The sequence below is a fragment of the Rhinopithecus roxellana genome, chromosome 8 (assembly GCF_007565055.1).
Source record: "Rhinopithecus roxellana isolate Shanxi Qingling chromosome 8, ASM756505v1, whole genome shotgun sequence".
NCBI classification, from domain to species: Eukaryota; Metazoa; Chordata; class Mammalia; order Primates; family Cercopithecidae; genus Rhinopithecus; species Rhinopithecus roxellana.
The window spans coordinates 101,023,948-101,048,633 of NC_044556.1; the positions used below are offsets into that span (position 1 = coordinate 101,023,948).

The 24,686-nt window shown below is 42.2% G+C and overlaps 1 protein-coding gene across 1 annotated transcript in view; it reads left to right on the forward strand.

The window, feature by feature from the left end:
* The window catches only part of ACTN2 (actinin alpha 2), a 76,147-nt gene that overhangs the window by 15,809 nt on the left and 35,652 nt on the right, over positions 1 to 24,686 (forward strand). The window contains 5 exon segments of the mRNA XM_010384678.2: positions 14,427 to 14,541; positions 15,468 to 15,587; positions 16,684 to 16,770; positions 22,486 to 22,573; positions 24,243 to 24,321. Of these exon segments, the coding sequence (XP_010382980.1) occupies positions 14,427 to 14,541; positions 15,468 to 15,587; positions 16,684 to 16,770; positions 22,486 to 22,573; positions 24,243 to 24,321 (489 nt within the window).

The following is a 24,686-nucleotide window of genomic DNA, read 5'->3' on the forward strand; positions in this document are numbered from 1 at the left end:
TAACTGGATATTAAGGACTTTAAAGGATTTCTATTCTGCAGTCGTAGGATTGGGCAGTGTGTACCCTTTCCAGTAGGATTTTAAAATGTGATGTCAAAATAGGGTTTTGAATGTGAAGCTGTAAAAAAGTCTTGAAGTAGCACCTCATTGAGCAATTAACATCAGAACTCTAGGATTGCTGGACTGGATGCAGTTACGTAGTTTTCGTCCCCCTCCGTTAGGAATATGGAGGATTAGTGAAGTAAAGCAAGCCAGCATCATTACAGACAACTAGGGAAAGGCAAAGACAATAACTTACAAATCTAGGCTAACGAATGTTTATGCTCTCCTAAACTATTGTTTAAAGATATGTATTTAAATAATCGCGTAAGAAGTACCTGTTGATTGTAGCATATTTAGGAAATATTACATTTTTAAATTCGAAATTTTTAAATATTAAAAAAGTCACAACCAGGAGAAAACAAGTATGTACATTTTGCCAAGTGCCTACTAGCTCACTTTATGCTGTAGTCTAGAAGCATCTATTTATGTATTTTATACTTTAATATGCCATGGTCTGAAATGGCTCCGGATGTCCAGTCTTTATTACCCATTTTCCTGAACGCCAGTCAGCAGGAGCCCTGGGGAAGAACTCTTGGTGGAGGAAATCCCAGCTTGGTTCCCTCCGGTGTGGAGTTGGCAGGAACATTGGAAATGCCCAGCTTCTCTGTTTTTATTGCTTATGTTAATCAGAGTTTTCCCCATATGTAGGGGAAAGCTATAGATGTACCTGACTGTGGGCTGTTCCTTACTTAGAATTGTTCTCTGGTCTGGGACAGCGATGCAGAGAATAGGGTGTATTACAGAGAGCTGTTTCATTCTAAATGAATGCTTGCATCTCTGTGTGTAGGCAGCCATTTATTTGGGTCCCTGAAAATAGTAGCAGTATGGTGAACTTAAATTAAAGAATATTTATTTTGCTGTCTGTGTAGTACAAGCTGCTTCCCCAGTTGCCGGATGGGTTGAGGGCAGAATCATCAGTGTGCTTTTCTTTTGGCTTGAATTCATCCTTAAGAAGAGAATGAGAAAAGTACAATAAATGCTGCTGCTGCTGCCTAAAACTGAGCAACAGTTGGGTCTGCCCTGTCACAGAGCCACATCTTGCACGTAATTACCCAGGCTCCAAGGGAACAAGTTATTTTGAGAAGCATAGCTCAGGATCAATCAGATGTAAGGCTGTTTGTTGGGAGCCTTAATATGATTACTTACCAGAAAGTCCTCAAAGGAATTCTCCACGTAGTTTGTGCCAGCCTGGGGGAGGCAGGTGTGACCCCATACAACATTGAGCTAGTGGCTAAGTCAGGCTCCTGGCTTAGAAAATCTTGAAGCTCAGATGACCAGGCACCAATAGCTTTCATGTGGTCCTTTGGGCCTACTATCTTTTTTTTTTTTTTTTTTCCTTTTAGAGCAAACATGACTTATACTTTGATTCTAAAGATAATTTGATTTGGTTAGTTTAACATATGCTTCCAGCCCTAAAATAGTTTGGGAAGAATCTTCATATTTCTAGTCTTAACTCTTGAATTTAACAGTTAAAAGGTAGGGGGTGGGGGGGGGGTTTCATCAGGATCATTTGCTAACCCTCATTTAGGAGAGAGGATGCTCTATCTTTTTTTTTTTTTTCAATAATTAAAATCTTGTTTCAAGAATTTTAAAAGACGCCTTGGAATTAACAGAGCTAGATTGAATTGCAGACTAGCTTTGGGAATCCACAGCTCCAAATGTTTGATGACCTTGTTATGTTGCTTCACTCTGATTTGAGGATTAAAGAGAGGTAGAGATGAGTAATTGCAGCTGAAAAATCAGAATTAGGAGACTGAGTATTAAGGACTCCTGCAAATGGTAATAAAATGTAGGAAATTTTCTTAAGCAGGAAGGAAATTAACAGATGGAAATATTTAGCTTCTTGATAAATGTAAGATCTTTATGAAATAGGAAAAATGCTAAATAATTCAACCCAAATTTAGTATTATTTATGGTGATCAGGATAAGAGGGAACATGAGGACACATACGGAGTTTTAAATGTAGAATTTGATGTGGAAAGGGAACGTATAAGCTTCAACTTAAGACAGTCGTTAGTTTCACAGGCCAAGGGAAGCATACTGTAATTTGAGATCAGCATATGATGGACTTCAGTTCTGTGCATCATTCTTGTGTATTAATCACTCTTTGTCTTCATGGAAGTTGAGTGTGGAAAAAACTCAAATGGTTTTTTCTCTTCTCACACCACAATAGTCAACCCAGAAGACTTCTGTGACCAAATGTGTGTGGTCTTCTCCCGCTTTCCGCCACCCTGTGCACCAAGCAGGCAATCTGTTCACCAGCTGGGTGTCCTCCAGTGTATTTGATTCTGATGCTGTCCGTTTGGTGATAGCATCAGATCCCACAGGTTGAGGGCTCAGTCCCACAAGACTGCCCCTCTTCAGACACCATCTCAAGTCCAAGCCTCTAGAATAATGACCAATCAACTTAAAATTGGGGTTCTCATGCCTCTTTGGGTTTGATCAGTTTGCTAGAGCAGCTCACAGAACTCAAGAAAACAGGTACTTATATTTACTGGCTTATGATAAAGGAGATTTAAAAGGATACTGATGAGGAGAAGCATAGGGTGAGGTATGGGGGAAGGAGTGCAGAGCTTTTATGCCCTCCCCAGCAGGTCACCCTCCAGGAACCTCTACCTGTTCCCTCCAGGAACCTCTACCTGGGAGCTCTCCAAACTCCATCCTCTTGGGCTTTTGAAGGGGACCTCATTGGATAGGCATAATTGAAGCTTGGACAACCATGGGGAAATGTGATTGGACAAAAAGGCTGTGATCTAATATTAATAGGCTGAGTGGGAAAACCCAGCAAAACCTGTCTGTTTAGACTCTTCTTAGCCTCTCTGTGCAGCCTTCCTTTCTCTCCGGTTTGTGGCAGGACTTCTTCTGAAATGAGGGTCTTATGACCTACAGTTAGATAAGGTAGGTCAGATCATTTCTTTATGGCCAGCTCCAAGCCAGAAAGGCAAGGGAAAATTGGAGTCCCTCCAGGGAAAGCCTGCTGCTGAGGCCTGAGCCACCCTAACATGACAGCAAAGACTGTAACTATGAGAGTTATGAGCCAGGAACAATAGACAAAACATATATATATATATTTATGGTATATGTATATTATATACACCATATATATACACACACCATATATATACACCTGTGTGTGTAAATATATATATATCACAGAAACCAATAAAATTTATATCAGAAAAATGAATGTTTTAGCTTATTGGAATGTTGGACTCTTCTTAGAAGAAAGACCCAAAAGGTATTAAAATACAATTCTCAAATAAAAGTAGAGTCATGACTCTCATACAGATATAAAGATGAATATTTAAAGATGTTCTTTAACTCATTAGTGAGAAAACTGGTAAGCCATTACAGCCAGTCCAAAAGAGCATCCAAAGAGTAAGACACATTTGTGGAGCGGGAATGAAATGAATGTGCACATGGAGGGGCTCTATTTTCTGTGGGAGGAGGAGGAGTGCCCCTCTACTTTGATTTATTTCAATGTCTGTAGACAGAATTATTTTGCATTGCTGTCAGTTGTCTGTGACCTATAGATTTGTAGAAAAGCCTAGAAGGGCTGCTTATGCACAATGCACAAGTTTCCCATTGGAGCATAGATTTTTCCCTGTATAAAGTAGCCTTATCAGGCATTTCACCTTTCCAAATTCCATAGTTTCCATCCTTTCTGGAAATTATAGGGGTGATTCTATATATTGGAGAGGTCATTCCTCAAACCAGTATTAGTCGGGGCTAGATTTGGCTTTGTTGAAAACCCTGAAAAGAGTGTTACCTGTTACACAGTATCAGAGCTTAGTGCCCTTCTTTCTGTATTTTGAGCAGCCCATGGACTAAATGGAAATCAGTCTTGTGAACCTGGCAGTGGAAGCCTGAAATTTGCGGTGCAGAATTTGATTAAAACCAGACCTGGATAAGACAGTCTTTTCAAGTGCTGGGAGAACCATCTTTAACCTCTCCACTTAAAGTGTAATCCATTAGCCTGGTTCTATTTTTAGATACCCTCAGCTGTGAGGTTGCCTGTTATTTTTGCAAGGTATTTTCTTTTTCTTTTTTTTTCTTGGCAAGGTTATGGAATCTTTCTTAACATTTAAGGATTCTGTAGTTAAGTTTGACATGATAATAACAAATGTTAAAAACCTGGAACTTGAGCAAATACACATTTTTAGCTTCTCAGGTTTCTTTTTATTAAAAAAAAAATTGACTTCTATCCTCTTTGATTGATTCCAGAAAGTCTGACAAATGAGATCTTGTTTGACCAATAGTTATTGAATGCCACTGTGTTCTAGGTGCTGTCCGGAGCACAGAACAAAGATCCCTGCTTCTCTGTGTGTCACTTTCACCAGCATTTCTTAGACTGTTCAAATGGTGGTGGTCACGGTGCCTTGGAAAATGCTGGAGTTGTTTGTGAGCTTTCCTACCCTTTAATTTCAGATCGTTAGATATGCAATGGCATTGGGTAGAAAGAGACTCTGAATCCTGCATACAGGCAGAGTTTGTTGGGGAGAATCAACAGAACAAAAGGCTGCCTCTCTTTCTTTCTCTTGTCTTTGGGTGTATGTCAGTGTCTATATCAGTGTACCTGGAACTCAAGCTATTATTTTACTCACTACTTTTGATGGTAAAAACTGCAATTACTTTTGCACCAACCTAATAAAAGCAGCCTTTTGATACTGTTGAAGTTCCACTTTATTTATAACTGAGATCATCACAGTTTAAACTTGGAAGTATTGAAACTTTAACAGGTACAAGCTCTGTGTGCGCGAATGCAGGTGCACCTGCTGGGTGCTGAGTTTTCTGAGTGATGGCAGAGGTGAATAAGGCAGGATTAGGGACTACCTTGCGTTGAGTTTTTTGATTAGTAATATGTATGCATACAGACATGTAACAGCCTGGGAAACCAGCTGTGGGTCTTCCTTTTGCAGTGGAAAGAAATGGAATTTGCCTTTTTACAAGAGTTAATTTTAAGGCTCTTTGGACCTGGTGTATTATGAACCAAGTCATGATTCAAAAGTCACCCAATATTTTAATTGTCCCTTAATAATAAGTTTATTTCAATTACATGGGCAATATTTTTGCCCCCTATAGGTAAAAACGGATGTTCTAAATACTTTCTAACCAGAGGAAATGAAGATATGTTAATGATGCTCTTTGTTCTCCAGCAGGAGTATGAATACTTGTGATGAATCTGGAAAAGATGAAGAATTGGCAGGATTCTGGATTCTTAGATCACAGACCTTCTTGCACCCCTTTTCTGTCTGCAGCAACATTCTATGAATTGTGCCAAGCAACAGCATGATTCTCCTTAGCTGCTGGAGGCGGAATATCTCCTGTGTTCAAGTAGGAATAAATCGTGACTATAGGCAGTCTTTATTTTTCTGAGCAATCTCGCCCTACCTGAGTAAGATTTTAGAATGATTTAATTCTCTTTCCGTTTAAACCCCTCAGCACCGCCCAAGTTTCTTGGAATTGCCGTCACTGATTGCTCTTCTTTTGTATTTCTAGTCTCTTTTATATTTCCTAGTCTCTTATAATCCATCATACCTCACAGCAAACTAGTTGAGTTAGATTCGTAGTGCTTTTCTTTTCTTTTTGAGACAGAGTCTTGCTCTGTCACCCAGGCTGGAGTGCAGTGGCACCATCTCGGCTCACTGCAACCTCCACTTCCTGGATTCAAGCAGTTCTTCTGCCTCAGCCTCCCGAGTAGCTGGGACTACAGGTAGGAACCAACACGCCCGGCTAATTTTTGTATTTTTAGTAGAGACAGGGTGTCACTGTGTTAGCCAGGCTGGTCTCAAACTCCTAGACCTCGTGATCCGCCTGCCTCAGCCTCCCAAAGTACTGGGATTACAGGCATGAGCCACCGCGCCCGGCCATCATAGTGCATTTCTTGGAGGAGGGAACTAGCCACAGAGAGATGAGCTGACTTGCCCACACTAGACAGTAAGCTGGTCACGAAGCCAGGGTTCAGATTTAAGGGCTGTGTTTTTTAGGGATTACTGAACTGAGCTGTTGCGTACTATGTTATCTAACAGGACCTTGGAGACCAAGCAGAGATTCGTGGGCAGAGAATAAATGGGCTGCTGTGTAGTTAGATGCCTAGTTATGTAAGTCATGAGAACATTAAGGCCCCAAATGGACTTCTAGGACATCCTGATAATTGGTTGTAGCACAAGCAAAATCCTTGGGATTAACACATTCATTTACATAATCCTTACTTTGATTAAATTTTTAAAATTTCGTGTAGATAGTTGAAAGATTTATCTGAGTACTTGGTAACATTGAAGATTTGGAGGGATATTTTCAAAGTCATGATTATTCAGTTTTCGTTATGCGGAATGGCTGGTCACCACGATGAGTGGCTTCTGGATCTAGAGAGCTTCCTTGATGTTAGCGTAGACTTTCTTGATTTGAGTGTAGATGCCAACACTCTCTAAATGTTTTTCAAGACGGTTGAGTGTCTGAACATTTAAATGTAAGGTTGCCGCTGGTGACTCTGGGACAGCTCATTGGTTGGGATGTTACTGCATCCAGTGTGGTTTGTGTGATGTGTAGACCTTTTAGGCCTTGCTGGCCGGCGGATTGAGACACTCTGTAGTGAGCTGGTATGTTCTGCTCTGCACAGATTGCAGGACTTTTTGCCGTCACATACGGTTAGGCCACCTACTCTCTATGAGGGCAGAGCCTCCTTTCTTAAGGGTAAAGCTGAAATTACATTTACTTCGGAGAGACGATTTTGACCTTCCTCTTCCACTTTAGTCAGTGATTTTTACAACATATGCAGCTTTCTAGAGCCTCCTTACTTTTCTAATATTTAAAAAGAACCGGAAAACCAATTAGAGGTAATCTTGGCAAATTGGGAATTTGCGAAGTAGAAAAGAACATTATTAAAGTGATTGCTGTAAATAGGAAAATGAATGGACCATTTTTTAGAACAGCAGTTTAATGGAGCTGTGGCTTCCAGTGGTTTCCAGTAGTTTCACAGGAGAGGGTGTTCCAAACCATCGTGACACAGGTAGTGTTGGCCGGCCTCTTTCTTCTTGCAGTATTCTTTTGTACTATTTCATAAAGCTGATCATGACAATGACTGTCCATATATATATATAGCTGGGAAAGGATCAGGATGTGAAGGACAAATAATTGCATGGTTTCAGAGTCAGAAATACAATTCGAGTTCTGAGCCATGACTGCAGGCTGGAACGGACTCGGCCTGTCCTCCGTGCCCCGTCTCGGGGACGACTGCCGCTGTGGCTGGGGCTTGGTTGTCCTACCCCACAGGATGCAGGTCGTGATGAGTGTTGGGGGAGGCTTGGAATTGACCGAGCAGACCTCTTGATGTCTCAGCTCCCTGAGGAGAGTAAATGATAGACAACTTCAACATAGAACACTCAGCAGCACCCCAGACCATTTTTCACCTGACAGACAATGCTGACTTATAATTGGTAGGTTTAAAAGCTACATGTTCTTTAGACCTGCTCACCCCTGAGTTTTCTGCTGTGCCTGGATATCCCAGTCCTCAGCAGATTCTCATTCATTTCATTCAGAAAAGCTCTACATCTGGGATGAGTTTCCGTTTTAGGAAATGTGATCTGAAATGATTATTTTATGTAATTATTATTAAAGAAAAAGGTGGTTAAAGAAGTATAAAGGAAATGGATAGACATGTTGCCAAAATTTTTGTTTGGAGAAAATGGAATAATGAAGATTGAACAGGTAGTTTTACAGAAGCCAGCCCAGGCTTAGAACCGTATTGCTAAAAGAATTAATAATTCACTGAAAAGTGAAATGGACTGATATTCAGGGAACCATGTCAGACTCATGATTGATTTTTCAGGTCCCCGTCTGTGTCCCTAGGTAATAATCTCTTCTAGGTAAAATTGTGCACATGCGTAGTCAAAGAGGATGATATAAACAGTCACATTTTTCACTCATTTTGATTAAAAGACTTTTCCTGCCTTTACCCTAGGGAATGTAGGTTGATGTGACTGTAGGCTTCATCAACTTAAAAAGAAATCAAATACAAATGCATAGCGATTGAATAACACTGGTCTGTCTCAACAATTCAGTAAGGACATGCACATTTTCTTTTTGCCGTTAAGCACATTGTGCTGATTGTCCTGTTATATAATTTAGCTTTGAGAAAGGCAATACTCTTGTAGTTCCCATGGATTAGGGACTTTGCTAGCAAGCCCTCCAAGAAAGATGCAATAGCGTCTTCCGCCATTGAATGGGAATGACAATTGTAGCTAGCAAATGCTCCCGGAAAACCCCTTCAACTGATATTTACTCAACCACCATGTTTTGGAGGTTGAGGAACATCCTCTGGGTCTCCAGATCAGGGGCTTCCAACCTCCAGACTGTGGACTGGCACTGGTTCGTGACCTGTTAGGAATCGGGCTGCACAGCAGGAGTTGAGCAACGGACGAGCAAGCGAGCAGAAGCTTCATCGGTATTTACAGCTGCTCCCCATGGCCCAGATTACCATCTGAGCTCTGCCTCCTGTCAGATCAGCGGCAGCATCAGAGTCTCATAGGAGTGCAAACCCTACTGTGAACTGTGCGTGCCAGAAATCTAGGTTGTGCACGCTTTATGAGAATCGAATGCCTGATGATCTGAGGTGGAACAGTTTCAGCCTGAAACCATCCCTCTTCCTTACCCCGACATCTGTGGAAAAATTATCTTCCACGAAACTGGTCCCTGGTGCCAAAAAAGGTTGGGGACCGTTGTTCTACATCATGTTCAGGAATATAATGGACGCAGAGACTGCTGATCGTTTGAGAATCCTTCAGTCCTTACACATGAAAGCTTCTGTACGACTCCAAGGCACAGGAACGCGGTGTACAGGAGAGTTTCCATCTGCATCCAGGGAAGGCCTGTATAGCCATTGGAGAGCATCTGCACCCACAGACTGCCCACCCTGGCCAGGGACTCACTGGTTGCAATTCTTTATGTTTAGGAAAGAGATCCTAATATTTGTTCCAGCTGTCTAAGGAATATACATAGTGAGACTGTCTTCCACCGCATTTCCATCTATAGAACACTGTTGAATACTGTTTCCCTTAGCTTTGTCTTAACTTCTATGGTGGGTGGTAAGGACTAGAAACATGTCTTTTTATTTTTTTGAGACAGAGGCTCGCTCTGTTGCCTAAGTTGGAGTGCAGTGGCACCATCTTGGCTCACTGCAGCCTCTGCCTCCTGGGTTCAAGAGATTCTTGCCTCAGTCTCCTGAGCAGCTGAGATTACAGGCATGCACCACTATGCCAGGCTAAGTTTTTATATTTTTAGTAGAGATGGTGTTTCACCATGTTGGTCAGGCTGGTCTTGAACTCCTGGCCTCAAGTGATCCACCCTGCCTCAGCCTCCCAAAATGCTGGGATTACAGGTGTGAGCCACTGTACCCGGCCAGGACTAGAAACATCTGTCTTTTCTTTCTGGGGATAGCTGGTTTTATGGTTTCCCATCTCGGTCTTCTTTTTGTGGCTCTAAAACTTTTTATGTGCCTACTTTTGGGATGCTGAAAGTGTTTGTATTTATGGCTAGGTGCAGAGAAACAGGAAATAAGCTGTTGGTTCAGGAGAGAAATAGAGGAGGGTTTGAGTTGAAAACAAGAGAGGAGGTTGGAGGATTCCGCCTGTGCCAGGGCAGCTTTGGGATTGAGTTACAAGTTGGGGAGACATTGGCCTCTTTCCTCCATGGTCTGTGTCTGATTGAATAAAGCATCATTTCCCTTAAGAAAGGACATATGGCTTGGTAATCTTTTTTAAACTGAGGAGCCTGCCTCGAGAATGGTGTGGAGCCACTTTCATTCCCACTTGAGTTCTCCAAAGTTTAGTTTTCAAGAACCCTAAAGACGCATATTGCAATACAAACAACAAGAAAGTTCACAAAGAAGTCTTCGGGTCAAATGTGTGGGGTTTTGTTGCTACTGTAGTTTTTATCTTCTCCATGATTAACAGACTTTTCACAGAAACAGGGGTGATAGGAGATGCATAGGAACAGTCTCCCTAGGCAATGGTAATTAAAACAGGAAATAGAATACAAATTAAACATTCTAATAAAGCTTAAAATTCCTTTTCAGAGGGCACTGGCCTCTTATTAAGCTATTACCACAGAACAGCTGGAGTCTTTTTTCTGCATTTAAGTTAGTCATCACCTTTCTTGGCTCTTATGAGTATTCATTAAAGATAGGGAAACTTCATTAGGCTTAACTCAGCTAAATAAATGGACCTTCTCTGGATTTGTACAAGTGGATAATTACCTATGGTAAATTACCTTCATTGTATGTATAGCTATAAAAAGGTGGTATCACCTCGGGAGGCTGAGGTGGGAGGATCGCTGAGCCCAGGAGTTCAAAGCTGCAGTGATCTGTGATTGCACCACTGCACTCCAGCCTGGGTGACAGAGCGAGACCTTCTTATCTCTTTACAGAAACAAACAAACAAACAATCAAACAAACAAAGCAGGTAGTTTCAAACAGACTTTCTGCGCTGTGGGGTCAGGAAACTTGGGATTTTGTGCGCAGCTTTTAGGGATATATCCAGAAGTGCTTCTGATGCCTGTATTATGAAGAGACTTAAATAACAGACAAGGTATGATGACGTGCACCAGCAATATTTGCCCACTTTTAAGTAGAATTTAAATTTTAAAAACTTTATAAATGTTTATATCATTATATGTTCCCTCCATCAGTTGCTTTTTTTTTTTTTTAACAACCTACTATTCTTTTGTGCCTTTCCCAAAAACTCTGGTATGTGATTAGTCTTAATATTGTCAGTTTTAAAAATTGTTTTAAAGTAATTGTACTTGCTGAAGATAGGGCTTGGGGTGTATTTTACTGTAAGAACTTAATTATCTGGAAACAACCCAAATGTTCATTCATGGGGAGCTAGTTACATAAAATATGGTTTATACACTACAGTGGAATACTATACAGCCATAAAAACAAGTAACTTATACTGATATGGAATGATCTCTGGGTTATATATATTGTTTGTTTGCTTGTTTTTTTTTTTTTTCTTTTGAAATGGAGCTTCACTCTTGTTTCCCTAGCTGGAGTGCAGTGGTGCGATCTCGGCTCACTGCAACCTCCACCTCCTGGGTTCAAGCAGTTCTCCTGCCTCAACCTCCCAAGTAGCTGAGATTACAGGTGTGCGACACCATGTCCAGCTAATTTTGTATTTTTAGTAGAGACAGGGTTTCACCATGTTGGTCAGGCTGGTCTCGCAGTCCTGATCTCAAGTGATCCACCCACTTTGGCCTCCCAAAGTGCTGGGATTACAGGCGTGAGCCATTGTGCCAAGCAAAGTATAGAACAATGTATGTCCTATGATGTGTGTTAAAGGGACCAAAGGAAAAACAAAACATGTATGTCTGTGTGTTTATATAATCACAGATACCACTGAAGGAATATACAAGAGACTGATAGCTCCATTCCTCATGGGGTAGGGCATTGGGTAGCCAGGGAACAAAGGTGAGAGAATGGATTTTTTTTTAAAACCTTTTGTACCACTTGACTTTTGAACCAAGGAAATGTATTACTCATTCAAAAGTAAATACATAAAATTAATATGTTAAAAAATAAGTAATGAATTTTTATCATAATCTTACCTTCAAAAAACGAAACTTAATTATCTATAGTGTTGTCCAATAGAATTTTCTGATAGGAATGTTGTATATTTGCACCATCCAATACTACTAGACACATGTGGCTTCTGATCACTTAAAAGATGACTTGTGCAACTGAGGAGCTAATTTTTAAATTTGATTTTCATTAGTCTAAGTGGCTACCTGTGGCTAGGAGCTACCACATTGATTGGGTATAGATCTAATGTATATGACTTAAGACCGGGCGTGGTGGCTCATGCCTGTAATCCCAGCACTTTGAGAGGCCGAGGCAGGCGGATCACCTGAAGTCAGGAGTTCAAGACCAGTCTGGCCAACATGGCAAAACCCCGTCTCTACTAAAAATAAAAAATTAGCTAGGTGTGGTGGCAGACACCTGTATTCCTAGCTACTAGGGTGGTTGAGGCAGGAGAATCACTTGAACCTGGGAGGCAGAGGTTGCAGTGAGCCAAGATCACGCCACTGCACTCCAGCCTGGGAGATAAGCAAGACTCCATCTCAATAAATAAATAAATAAATAAAAATAAAGTGTGTGGCTTAGAGTATCTTTTCTGTTTAGGCATGACTAAAGCTTAGAAAGAATTGTTAGTTTAGGCTCTCAAGGTAAAATTTATTACTGTAAATCCAAAAATTCCCTTCTTTTTTTTTTTTTGTCCTTGAATTAAATGCTGTCACCTCCTTCTTGAAAGGAGAGACTGTTAGTCAGATTTGAAAATCCTCTTTATTACCCAGGAAAATCATTTTTATGGACACTTGGTCTTTCTGTATCTGGCTTGGAAGCAGTCTGTTTTTGATAGGTTGACTTTTTCATCTTGAACACAAACCGTGTTTGTGTGTCCCCTACTCCCCAGTTTGATGTACCAGGCACTTTGTTCTCAAGCCCAGCAGCTGTTGTGGGACGAGGGGACAGTTTGCATGCTTAGCCAGCAGCTGCCAGAAACATTTCTAATCTGGTTTTGGCAGGAAATAGGGCACAAGTGGAAGCTAAGTTAAAAGAAGCTGGAAAAATAAACAGAATGACTTTGGATGTCACTTCATATGTGGTCCATTTTCAGCTGAAGATTTGCCCCAGTAATTTGCTAATATGACTGGGCTGTGATTCCTTCCAAAGGCAGGGTTGAATATAGTCACCTTTGAGATCCAGGATCTAGTCCAGTGCTTGGAACATGCTTGTAAGAGGTTATTGTTATAATTTTTTCAATGATTGACTATACTGCAAATTTGTTTAATTGGTTTAATTAGTAGCTTAAAACTGTTGTTCACCCAAGATAAACTAGTTGTAGGCTATTATTGGTTATGGGTTCCTTCTCTCTTCTTTCTGCTACACAATATCACCCATCGTCTCCTCTAAAGCAAGACATTTTGAAAATTTTTTTTTTTTTGAGACAGAGTTTCACTCTGTCACCCAGGCTGGAGTGCAGTGGTATGATCTTGGCTCACTGCAACCTCCGCCTCCTGGTTTCAAGCTATTTTCCTGCCTCAGCCTCCTGAGTAGCTGGGACTACAGGCACATGCTACCACACCCAGCTAATTTTTGGATTTTTAGTAGAGACGGGGTTTTACCATGTTGGCCAGGTTGGTCTCAAACTCCTGACCTCAACTGATCTGCCTGCCTCAGCCTCCCAGAGTGCTGGGATTACAGGTGTGAGTCACCACGCCTGGCCTTTGAACTTTCTTTAAACATTATTTAGACTGGGCACGGTGGCTCATGCCTGTAATCCCAGCACTTTGGGAGGCTGAGGCAAGAGGATTGCTTGAGTCTTGGAGTTTGAGACCAGCCTGGGCAACATAGCAAGATCCCATCTCTAAAAAAAAAAAAAAATTAGCTGGGTGGGGTGGTGCATGCCTATAGTCCCAGCTACTTAGGGGACTGAGGCAGGAGGATCAATTGAGCCTGGGAGGTCAAGGCTGCAGTGAGCCGTGATCACACCATTATACTCCAGCCTGGGTGACAGAGCTGGATGACCCTGTCTCCAAAACAAAACGCTGTTATTTATTCATCTATTCTGCTGCAAGCAAGCGTATTTTGCATGTTTGTGAGCAAGAAATAAGCACATCTTAATTTAATCTATCTTTTCTGCAAAGTAAAAGGTTTTCAAAACGTGAAGATACAGGTATAAATGCGGTGTCTTTTTAAATGGAAGGCAAAAATTCTTCAGGTTGGAATATCCATTAAGAGAGTTTTTGTCGCCAGGCGTGGTGGCTCAAGCCTGTAATCCCAGCACTTTGGGAGGCCGAGACGGGCGGATCACAAGGTCAGGAGATCGAGACCATCCTGGCTGACACGGTGAAACCCCGTCTCTACTAAAAAATACAAAAAACTAGCCGGGCGAGGTGGCGGGTGCCTGTAGTCCCAGCTACTCGGGAGGCTGAGGCAGAAGAATGGTGTAAACCCGGGAGGTGGAGCTTGCAGTGGGCTGAAATCTGGTCACTACACTCCAGCCCGGGCGACAGAGCGAGACTCTGTCTCAAAAAAAAAAAAAAAAAAGAAAAAAAAAAAGAGAGTTTTTGTCTCTAAAGTGGAAAATTTACTAAAATCGTTCTTTTGGGTTTCCAGTTCTTTCCATCAAATTCTCCATCCTCTAGAAGCCCAAGCAGCCCCAGCCTTGTAGATTCCCAAGAATGTGTAAGGTGTGAAGTGTTATCTGTGAGGAAGGGATCTGAAATCCGATGGGCTTGTGCTAAACCATGTTTGGTTTTCTTTGTAGACCTTCACTGCCTGGTGTAACTCCCACCTAAGGAAAGCTGGCACCCAAATTGAGAACATCGAAGAAGACTTCAGGAATGGCCTTAAGCTCATGCTGCTTTTGGAAGTCATCTCAGGTTGGTGTTATATATCCCAATCCTATGTTTTCATGTGTTATCAGTAGGTAAGCAACTATTTAAAGATGATTACATCAGAAGTTCACTTTGAACTTGGCTGGGCAAGAACATGGTATTATTGCCAAAGAAAACCTTTCCAAAGAACAATCTGCCTGGAGTTATTTTTGTGTTCTAAAAAAGGAGTGAATTCTCTTTAAAAATGACTTATTAAAATAATGTTTATACCACCAAGCTTGAAACAAAATAAGAGAAGAAAAAATGACTTCACATGACTCCCTCCATGCTGCCCTCTCTACTCTTTGTCCAGCTAGAGCGTATTCCAGAAATCATCTTGTATCCAAAAATCTCCATGTTGTAGATGTTGGCAGAACTCTGAACATATAAGCTAAAATCCCAGGGGGGCTTTGATTTGTCCTGAATTTCAATTGGGCGATTTAGACTTTGGACTAGAGAATGGATCACCTTTGGAGAAGTGTGACTGGGAAGGATTATGGCAGATCTGCCCTGATCCATATATCTTCATAATCAGGTGTCAAACGAACCCTGGCAGCCACCTCTGCGATTTTAACTAGGCCATCCTGACTTCCTCTAACAGTTAGCCAGCAACTCTGAATACTCCAGGGACTCTAACCAGCCTCTCTTTTTACTCATTTGTAAGTTGGATCATGGGCCAAACCAGACTCTCCCTGCAGATCTGAAAAGCATATGTCCTTCATAGTATGTCTCCCTGCTGGTCCACTTGATCCTGAAAACCTTTTGGTTACCGTTCCCTCATTGCTGTGATTTAGAGAGACCAGGCACACATCAGAAATAGTCATGTAACCATTTGTTTTTAAGAAAAAAATGGATTCTGAGGTTTGGCATCTTGGTTCCGCATCAAGAGGTCACTGTCTCCATGTCTGCATGATTCTCTTTTCATCCAACAGGGGAAAGGCTGCCCAAACCTGACCGAGGAAAAATGCGGTTCCACAAAATTGCTAATGTCAACAAAGCTTTGGATTACATAGCCAGCAAAGGGGTGAAACTGGTGTCCATCGGGGCTGAAGGTGAGAGGTGTGGTGGGGCGGCCCTCTCTGCCACACTGACCTCATAGCACAGGTGTGGGCTGCAACTTGAATTCTCCTCTTCTTCCCTCCCTTTCACCATTTACTGTACCTGCCTTGTATCAGGCTCTCCCCTAGGGCGCTGAGTGCAGAGATAAGAACAAATGGTACCCTGAGTGGGAGACCAAGCTCTAGGTTCTTTGTAAAGCGTAGAATTAAATATAATGCTGTCATCTTCAGAACACTTACAGGACTGAGAAAGAACTTACACGTCCCACTGACTCTTAATAAGAACTAATAGGAAGGAAGTGGTCTCTTTGTTCTCTATGGGAGACTGGGAATTTGGCGAGGTCAGCGGGAGTTGAGATTACCACCCATATCTCCATATGTACAACTGAGTCCTGCTACTTGTCAGCTACGGAATGCCATAAGAAGGGTCAGGGTAAAGATAAGACTGCGTTCTCTTTATTTGATTATTTAAAACCTTAGTTCATGGCTGGGCACAGTGGCTCATGCTCATCCCAGCACTTTGGGAGGCCAAGGTGGGTAGATCACCTGAGGTCAGGCATTCAAGACCAGCCTGGCCAACATGGTGAAACCCCCGTCTCTACTAAATTTACAGAAAATTAGCTAGGTGTGGTGGCGCATGCCTGTAGTCTTTGTAGTCCCAGCTGCTCAGGAGGCTGAGGCAGGAGAATTGCTTGATCCCCGGAGGCGGAGGTTGCAGTGAGCCAAGGTTGTGTCACTGCACTCCAGCCTGGGTGACAGAGTGAGACTCCATCTCACCAAAAAAAAAAAACAAAAAAAACCATCTGAACTCATTGCATGTTAAAACTTTGGAGACTCCTGGGTGGTTTTCAGTGAGAATACATATGCAAGATTTGTGCTTATTATTAACTCAGAATTTATTTAAACTAGAGACATTTGGTTATGAATACCGTATTTATAACCAGACATACTGCGATACTTTTAAAAACATAAACTGGTCTTTCCATATGCACACTTTCCAATAGCTCTGAATTCAAAACTTATATGTACGAGAAAAGTTATGTACTGACTATGTTATCTTTACATTAATTTGTTGTTTTCTTACCTGCAGAAATTGTTGATGGCAACGTGAAGATGACCCTGGGCATGATCTGGACCATCATCCTTCGCTTTGCTATTCAGGATATTTCGGTTGAAGGTAAAAGACATGGTTAAAAGTCTCATTGTATAATCGGTAAATTGAGCTTATGAATTAAAATTTGAACAAGATATTTGAAAGTCCAACAGTCCCTTACATGATTGAATGAGAGACATGGAAGTGGGTTCTTCTACATTTGGTATGTGTCTAGGAAAGGACCCGGCAGCACTGTTTCATTCAGGGAGGCTGGAATCGGTTTGCAAAAGATGAGCACATGTTCAGAACAGAAGTCGCTTTTTCAAATGAGCATTTATTGAGCTTCTTGATTGCTTATTATACTAATAAATTTACAGCTATGGCAGAGTTCTTTAGTCTTACAACTGAAACACTTTTTATACCCCAGGTATAAAAACAGAATCTGTTGCAATCCACGTTCATTTGTTAGTTCCTTTACGTTCTTCCTCCCTACCTCTCTCCCTTTTTCTTTTCTCTTCTTTTTCTTTTTAAACAAGACCTCTATTGTCACTGTATCTTTTGGCCTAACTACCATTCCATCATTATCATAGAATCTTAATCCTTGGCACTGCCACTGAAGAAAAAAATCTTTAGTCTTTTACACTAACTATACTCCCAAATATTTTGATGAATTCAGCACTGTTGAAAAGTGTCAAATTGGCATTCTTAAAATTAGAACTTTGCCTGTTTGGCCCTCAAATCACAAAGTGTATAACTGCAGAATGTGTTTCTGGGCTGTCTGCATTGTCCAACTATTTGGTCCCCCCGACTCTGTAATCTAGTAGGGTAACCAAGTACCTGAGTGGTAAGGGGTGGAGACGTTATTTATAATTCTGCCCAGGCCAGAGTAGCCTCTGACTCTGGTTTTTTTGTTTGTTTGTTTGTTTTTTGAGACGGAGATTTGCTCTGTCACCCAGGCTGGAGTGCAGTGGTACGATCTCAGCTCACTGCAAGCTCCATCTCCCGGGTTCACGCCATTCTCCTGCCTCAGCCTCCCAAGTAGTTGGGACTACAGGCACCCACCACCACGCCGGCTAATTTTTTATATTTTTAGTAGAGACAGAGTTTCACCATGTTAGCCAGGATGGTCTCGATCTCCAGGCCTCATGATCTGCCCACCTCAGCCTCCCAAGGTGCTGGGATTCCAGGCGCGAGACTCTGGTCTTTTTAAGTGATTTTAGGTACTCATCAACCCACAAACATTAAGAAACAACACTTTGCCTGCTTGTACCAGTTGACATGAAGCCTGCAGTACTTGCCCTTACGGACCTTCAAATTCACTTCAATTATTCCCTTCTGGCACGGGAGACCCACTTATGTCATCTAAAAATCAAACTAAAATCTAATAGCATTAACACCTCAACAATTCAGGCTCAGGAATGACAGCCAGCTTGCATTAATACATAGTCTTGACTTTGAAAACTTTTGCACAACGTAGTTCTATTACAGTACCTTCCTTTATGCTAATGCAAGAAATAAGAGGCTTCCTAAAATTCCTGTTTTATTTAAAAATTGTAAGTTGTAATGATCAGTTTTTATATACTTCTAAATTTAAATATTTAAGCTGTTGAACCCACTTTAAATAAATACTACTTTTAGAAATCTTGTTCACACTGTTGCTGGTCTAGCAAATCCTTTTTCCACAAATATTGCAGAGGTGAAGTTCACCAGAAGTTGTTTCTGATTGGTTACAAATTTTAAATTAGTTATAATATGAATTTAAAACTTAATTATATTTCAAGTTTAGGTATGAATGGTATTATCCATTAGAGTTTTCCCCAAAATTGTTATTAACACGCCCAAAGCAAGATAGCTAAATCACAATATTTTGTAAAATTTTGCAATAAAAGGCTATATTAATCTGTTCTTCACAAGACTAAGAAATTAAGCATTAAAAAATTATGATTTTATTAGCAAAGTACCTAAATCTCTTCAAGCAGATGGTTCTGTAGTGTCCAACACAGTAGATAATTAGTTTGCTAATTTATATTTTTATTTGCTTTAGTTTCGAGTAATTTTTTAATAACCTCATTTAATTTCTGTAAGTCTACAGAAAAATCATCTTTATTTGTTTTAATGATATATAGTATGTTGAAAAAGTCATTGTTACTGGAAACAAATTCTTTGAGGAGTGAGTTTCCTTCAACAAAACGATGGGCCTCTTCCAAGAAGGAAAATGAGAGATTAGGACGGGCACAGTGGCTCACGTCTGTAATCCCAGCACTTTGGGAGGCCAAGGCAGGTGGGTCATGAGGTCAGCAGTTCGAGACCAGCCTGGCCAACATGGTGAAACCCTGTCTCTACTAAAAATACAAAAATTAGCTGGGCATGGTGGCAGGCGTCTATAATCTCAGCTCCTCAGGAGGCTGAGGCTGGAAAATTGCTTGAACCTGGGAGGTGGAGCTTGCAGTGAGCCGAGATCACGCCACTGCATTCCAGCCTGGGTGACAGAGTAAGACTCTGCCTCAAAAAAAAAAAAAAAAAAAAAAAGAAAAGAAAATGAGAGATTAATACATGTGTTGATGAAAGCAGTCCAGACGTAAGTGGATGATGGAGCTCCTCGGGGTGTCAATCAGTGTTTCGTGATGCAATGACAAATAGCACTACCAATCTGTAACATGCTTTTTACACCCATGATGAGGGTTTTATGTGTGGACCTGTTTGTGCCAAATGGCCGCATTTCCACTTTCCCATATACCTTTCGGGAGTGGGCTTTCCAGTAATGTACATAATTCACACAAGCTTGTTAACCTTTTGCTGAAAGCCTGAAAATGGATTTGGGGTTGGAGGAGGGTCAGCTTTGATTGTAGTAACCAATTAAATAGGGAAAAGGCCTTGTCCAACCTTCATGGCCCGAGAGTGTTCACACATATTCAGACAGAAATTAAGTGAAACTCTGTGACTTGTAAATCTAAACTTCAGTAACAATATTAAGATGTCGTAGATACATGTACCTTTGTTTGCTTTTCTAACCTGTTAAGTTTTATTTAAACTCTGTTAAATACATCCCATTATTTCTTCCTGATGTACCTTTTCTTATTAATTATGTTGGTCAGGACTGCAATGACAGGCAGAACAACTGGCTGTGGAGTTCCAGATTTCAACATCCATATCAATTCACATTTTAATTAAGTCTTAACAGTTTCAGTTTATTTTCCCTTAACTAGCACTTGCTAGTTAAGAGACATGAACAGGAGTCATTCAAGTTATATAGCACATGGAACTTTAGGGGTGTGTGTGCTTTATCTGGGTTATGGGTCCAAGAAAATGTGAACTAAAATGGACAGTTTTTTGTTTGTTTGTTTGTTGTTTTTTTGAGACAGAGTCTCACTCTGTCGCCCAGGCTGGAGTGTAGTGGCACAATCTCGGCTCACTGTAACCTCCGTCTCCTGGGCTCAAGCAATTCGCCTGCCTCAGCCTCCCAAGTAGCTGGGATTACAAGCGCCCACCACCGTGCCCGACTACTTTCTGTATTTTTAGTAGAGACGGGATTCACCATCTTGGCTAGGCTGGTCTTGAACTCCTGACCTCAGATGATCCGCCGGCCTCAGCCTCCCAAAGTGCTGGGATTACAGGTGTGAGCCACTGTGCCCAGCCTAAAATGGACAATTTAGATAAATAATTACAGAATTATTTTGATTTGAAAAAATCAACTTCAACCCCTTCCTGAGATAGAAGAGGCCCCATGTTAGTTATGAGTCCACATGCTTTAGGGAATTTCTAAACTGTTAGCATTTAAATATGGGCGGAATCCTAAGTTATATAAGTGGCTTTGAGGAGCTGTTTAGATGTGTGTTGGTTTGGCTCCTCCAGGAAGCAAGTGCCAAGACTAACTAGAAATTGTTGTAGTCTTTCCAGGCCTTTATGAAAACACACCATAGCATGGGTGGCTTAAATAGCAGACCTTTGTTTCCTCACAGTTCTTGAGGCTGGAAGTCCAAAATCAGAGTGCCAGCATGGTCTGATTCTGTGAGGACCCTCTTGTTGGCTAGCAGTTGGCTGCTGCTGTGCTGTGCCTCAGTGCCACATGGTGGGTGGGGGTGGGGGAGAACCTGCCAGTGAGCAGGCTCCCTGGTGTCTCTTCTTATGAAGGCACTAATCTGATCATGAGGGCCCCACCCTCATGACCTCATCTAATCCTAAGCACCTCCCAAAGGCCCCATCTCCAAATATAGGCACATTAGGGTCTAGGGCTTCAACATACGAATTTGGTGATGGGTGGGAAGACACCAACATTCAGGCCGTACCAGAAATGCAAGAGATTTTTTGGGGAAAATGCCTATGCAGGATGAAGGGGAGGGAGCAGGAGATTCCTGAGGAGTCTTCAGACCAGAGCTCCTGGCTGACACCTGGGCTGAGAAGAGGAAGGGAGGAGGCTTGGAGAAGAAGGTCTCGGACTGCAGTGCAGTTCTGAGGTTAATTTTGCAAGGCTGATGGAGTCTTTAATCCTACACTGCCCTGAGAGGAGTCTCACGTCGCATAGGGGTGTCTCAGCTCTGCTGTTCACTCCCCAGTCTTTGGCTGGAGCAGCCCTGGGGAATGTGGCCTCCGTGGGAATGCAGGGGTGTGGTGCATTCAGGGGGCTGCAGCTGGCACGTCAGTTGTCTGCCCTGTGCTCCCAGCTGCAGCCGTGGGATGTCTGAGCAGCACATTTTTATGGTCATCACAGATGGTACTGGGTTTTTCTTTTGGTCAGAAGTCAATTGGCCAAATTTGAAATTTACCAATGAAATGCTTTAAGTGTTACAAAATCAGTTGGTAAAGGAATACATTTGAGATGCAGTAGCATCTGTGAATTCCATTTACCTAGGAGTATGAATTACAAACCAGACGAATGACAGATTAGTTGTCATCAACTACACACATTTTATTTTTTTATGTGAGTTGCATTGTAGACTATTTATGTTGCATGTTTTTCAGGATTGTGTACAGTAAGCTTTAAGCGAATACAAAGGATCCGATTGTCCTGTAACACTCACTTCAATTACAGATTGTGCTCAGCATTAAGCTTTGCTAGTTCTTTAAGGATGCAATCAAGAGGCAGGGAAAGGTCTGTCAGCATCCACAGCCTCCTTTTCAAATTGGACACTTAGTCTCTGATCCTGAATAATAGGTGCCCCAATGTCACCTCACACAATGGGGTACACACAGTTTTTGAACATTTATTTTCAGCCGGGCACAGTGGCTCATGCCTGTAATCCCAGCACTTTGAGAGGCCAAGGTGAGTGGATCACCTGAGGTCAGGAGTTTGGGACCAGCCTGGCCAACGTGGTGAAATCCTGTCTCCACTAAAAATACAAAAATTAGCCGCGCGTGGTGGTGGCACCTGTAGTACCAGCTACTCAGGAGGCTGAGGCAGGAGAATCTCCTGAACCCGGGAGGCGGAGGTTGCAGTGAGCCAAGATCCCACCACTGCATGCCAGCCTGGGTGACAGAGTGAGACTGTCTCAAAAAAAAAAAAAAAAAAAAATTATTTTCATTTAAAATGGGGTAAGTCACCAACCACCCTGAAGTCTGGTTTTAGTATCTTTTTATGTTGGAGCTTGTGATTGCTCCTGCATTGTCCTTTTGAAGTCCCTAAGTGTCATCAGAAGTTACTCACCAAGATCAGCGTTCTGGCTCCTATGCCTTGCAGAGGCTGTAAGAAGAGATGAGGTATTTGGTGATCGACCCCCTGGGAGGTCTGTTTGAAAGTGACTAGGAGCTAAGTGAACTAAGTGGCATTTCCCTGGGGCCACTTTTTCTTGGCTATCATTACAGAAACATCTGCCAAAGAAGGTCTGCTGCTTTGGTGTCAGAGGAAAACCGCTCCTTATAGAAATGTAAACATTCAGAACTTCCATACTAGGTGAGCACCGAGGGCCCCTGGTCCTTGTATTGTCAGTGGAATCTGTGGGTAGCATGGGGAACAGTGTTTGTGTGCACCTGTGTTTTCCTCCTGCCTGAGAAACCTTTTATGTATGGAGGAGAACTCAGGCTGTAGAATTCTTGATGCTTAAAGTCTCCCAAAGGAAAACATTGGATTAAACCTTAGCATGCTGGTAAAACAGCACTGTGTTTGTAAGTGAATGGTGTTGCAGTGCCAGCAGGATTCTACTGAGTTTGGGGGTATAAGCATGCATCTTACTTTAGTCTTCACCTTGGTATTGGGAAAAGGCAGCAGGAATGGCTGTTGTTTCTCAGGGATGGGGGGACCCTGGCAGAGTCTGCGTACCCCCTAATAGCGACTAGCGACTCTTCAGCCCTCAGCCCTGTAGGAAATAGAATGATCCTTCATCCATCAGTTTTGCTCTGCTGAAATTCAAAAGAGGTAGAAAAATTATGTTTGAAAAATTGTAGGAAATGAGATGAATAAAGTCTAGACATAAGGGGAGAGCATGATTCTGTCACTTGCTTCAGTCTTTCTCATATAGATTGGTCATTATTGTGTTGAAGTGAAAGAGTTGGTTATATTTTCACCTTCGGATGCTAGGTTACCCATGAGTGCAAAAAGGCCCACCACTGGCCACTGATAATCAGAAAGATAAGGATGAACCACGGTGAAAAACTGGGGAAGTTCTTCTAGTTAAACAAATATTCTCAGAATGTCTACCAAGCGTCAGGCACTGAGCCAGGCCTTGGGAGGATAAAGGGGAAGAGAATCCTTCTTTGTCCTTACAATGTGCTGTTTGGCAGATGAGAGAAGCTATCAAGGGCTGGGACTTTCTGCAGGTGTCAAAGTTGAAGTACCCAGACCTGCGTCCACTCATCTTGCTTTTCTTTTCCTGACTCCCAGTTGACCCAAATACTTCAGCATTGTAGCACTGATAACTCTCATGGAGGTCTCCTACCCCAGACCCTTTGAGGAACAGAACTCCCACACTCTGCTCTCACTGAACCCACTGTCACCAGCAAGCTCTGGCTTGCCCTTGTCTATGGGGCATTTAGAGCTGGTGTCTATGGGGGAAAAAGACCGGAAATAAACATCTGCCCTGCTAGTTGCATGTCCTCCCTCACCTACATGCCTTTGCCTTAAAAGAAAAAGAAAAGAACTTTATAAAGAAAGACAAAGGAGTATCTGGGAGCTAACAGAGGCTTTTGAAGCATCCTAAGAACTTTTAGAGGAAGCACGTTCTGGACATTTGCAGGGTAGACGTCCTTGTGTATATTTATTGGGTAGATTCAGGGGTAAGGGCCAGAATGGATACTTGGAGAAGAGAGAGGAAACCTGGCGCTGGCCAGGCAGGGACAGCAGTAGAGGCATCTCCCTGCCTGTCACTGCCTGTGCCAGCACAGACCAGACCGGGGCAGAAGACACAGCAAGTCTCAGGAGAGGAAGTCGAAAGGAGAGGAGTACAGTGGACCCTGGGAAGAAGTTGAGTGTTCAAGCTCACTGGGTGGGGTAAAAAGGAAGCTACATGGGGTTTTCCATGCATTAAGTCAGACAGAAGGAAGGCCAACATCTGACTGAGTGCGGACGCTGGCTGCTTCTTTCTCTCCACTAACACGTGTTCCTGTTCTTCTCGACGGTTGTGAAGCTGGAAAGATGGCCTTGGACTCTGTGCCCTCATCCACCGACACCGGCCTGACCTCATTGACTACTCAAAGCTTAACAAGGTTATTCTTGTTAATACAGCATGCAGTGTCCCCAGCCACGCATCTCAGCATGTCCTGCAAATGAGCACATCAGCACTGGCCTAGCACAAACCCCAGGGCCACCTGCAGAAATGGCCACCAGGAAAAAGTACATTCTCCCAGCTAGCCTTTCCCATGATCTAAATATGAAGGGTAGCCAGGAAAACACTTACCTCTTAAAATCAGGGAAAACAAGACCCAAAGCTAAGTCATCCCTTTTTGCCCATATCAAGATATGTTTGTTGATTCGGCTTGATTTACTATGAAGGCTTTCTATATGTTCTTTAGAGATTTTACATTCCTGGCTTCTAAATATGAGAAGTGAAGCCTATATTTTTGCGGGGAAG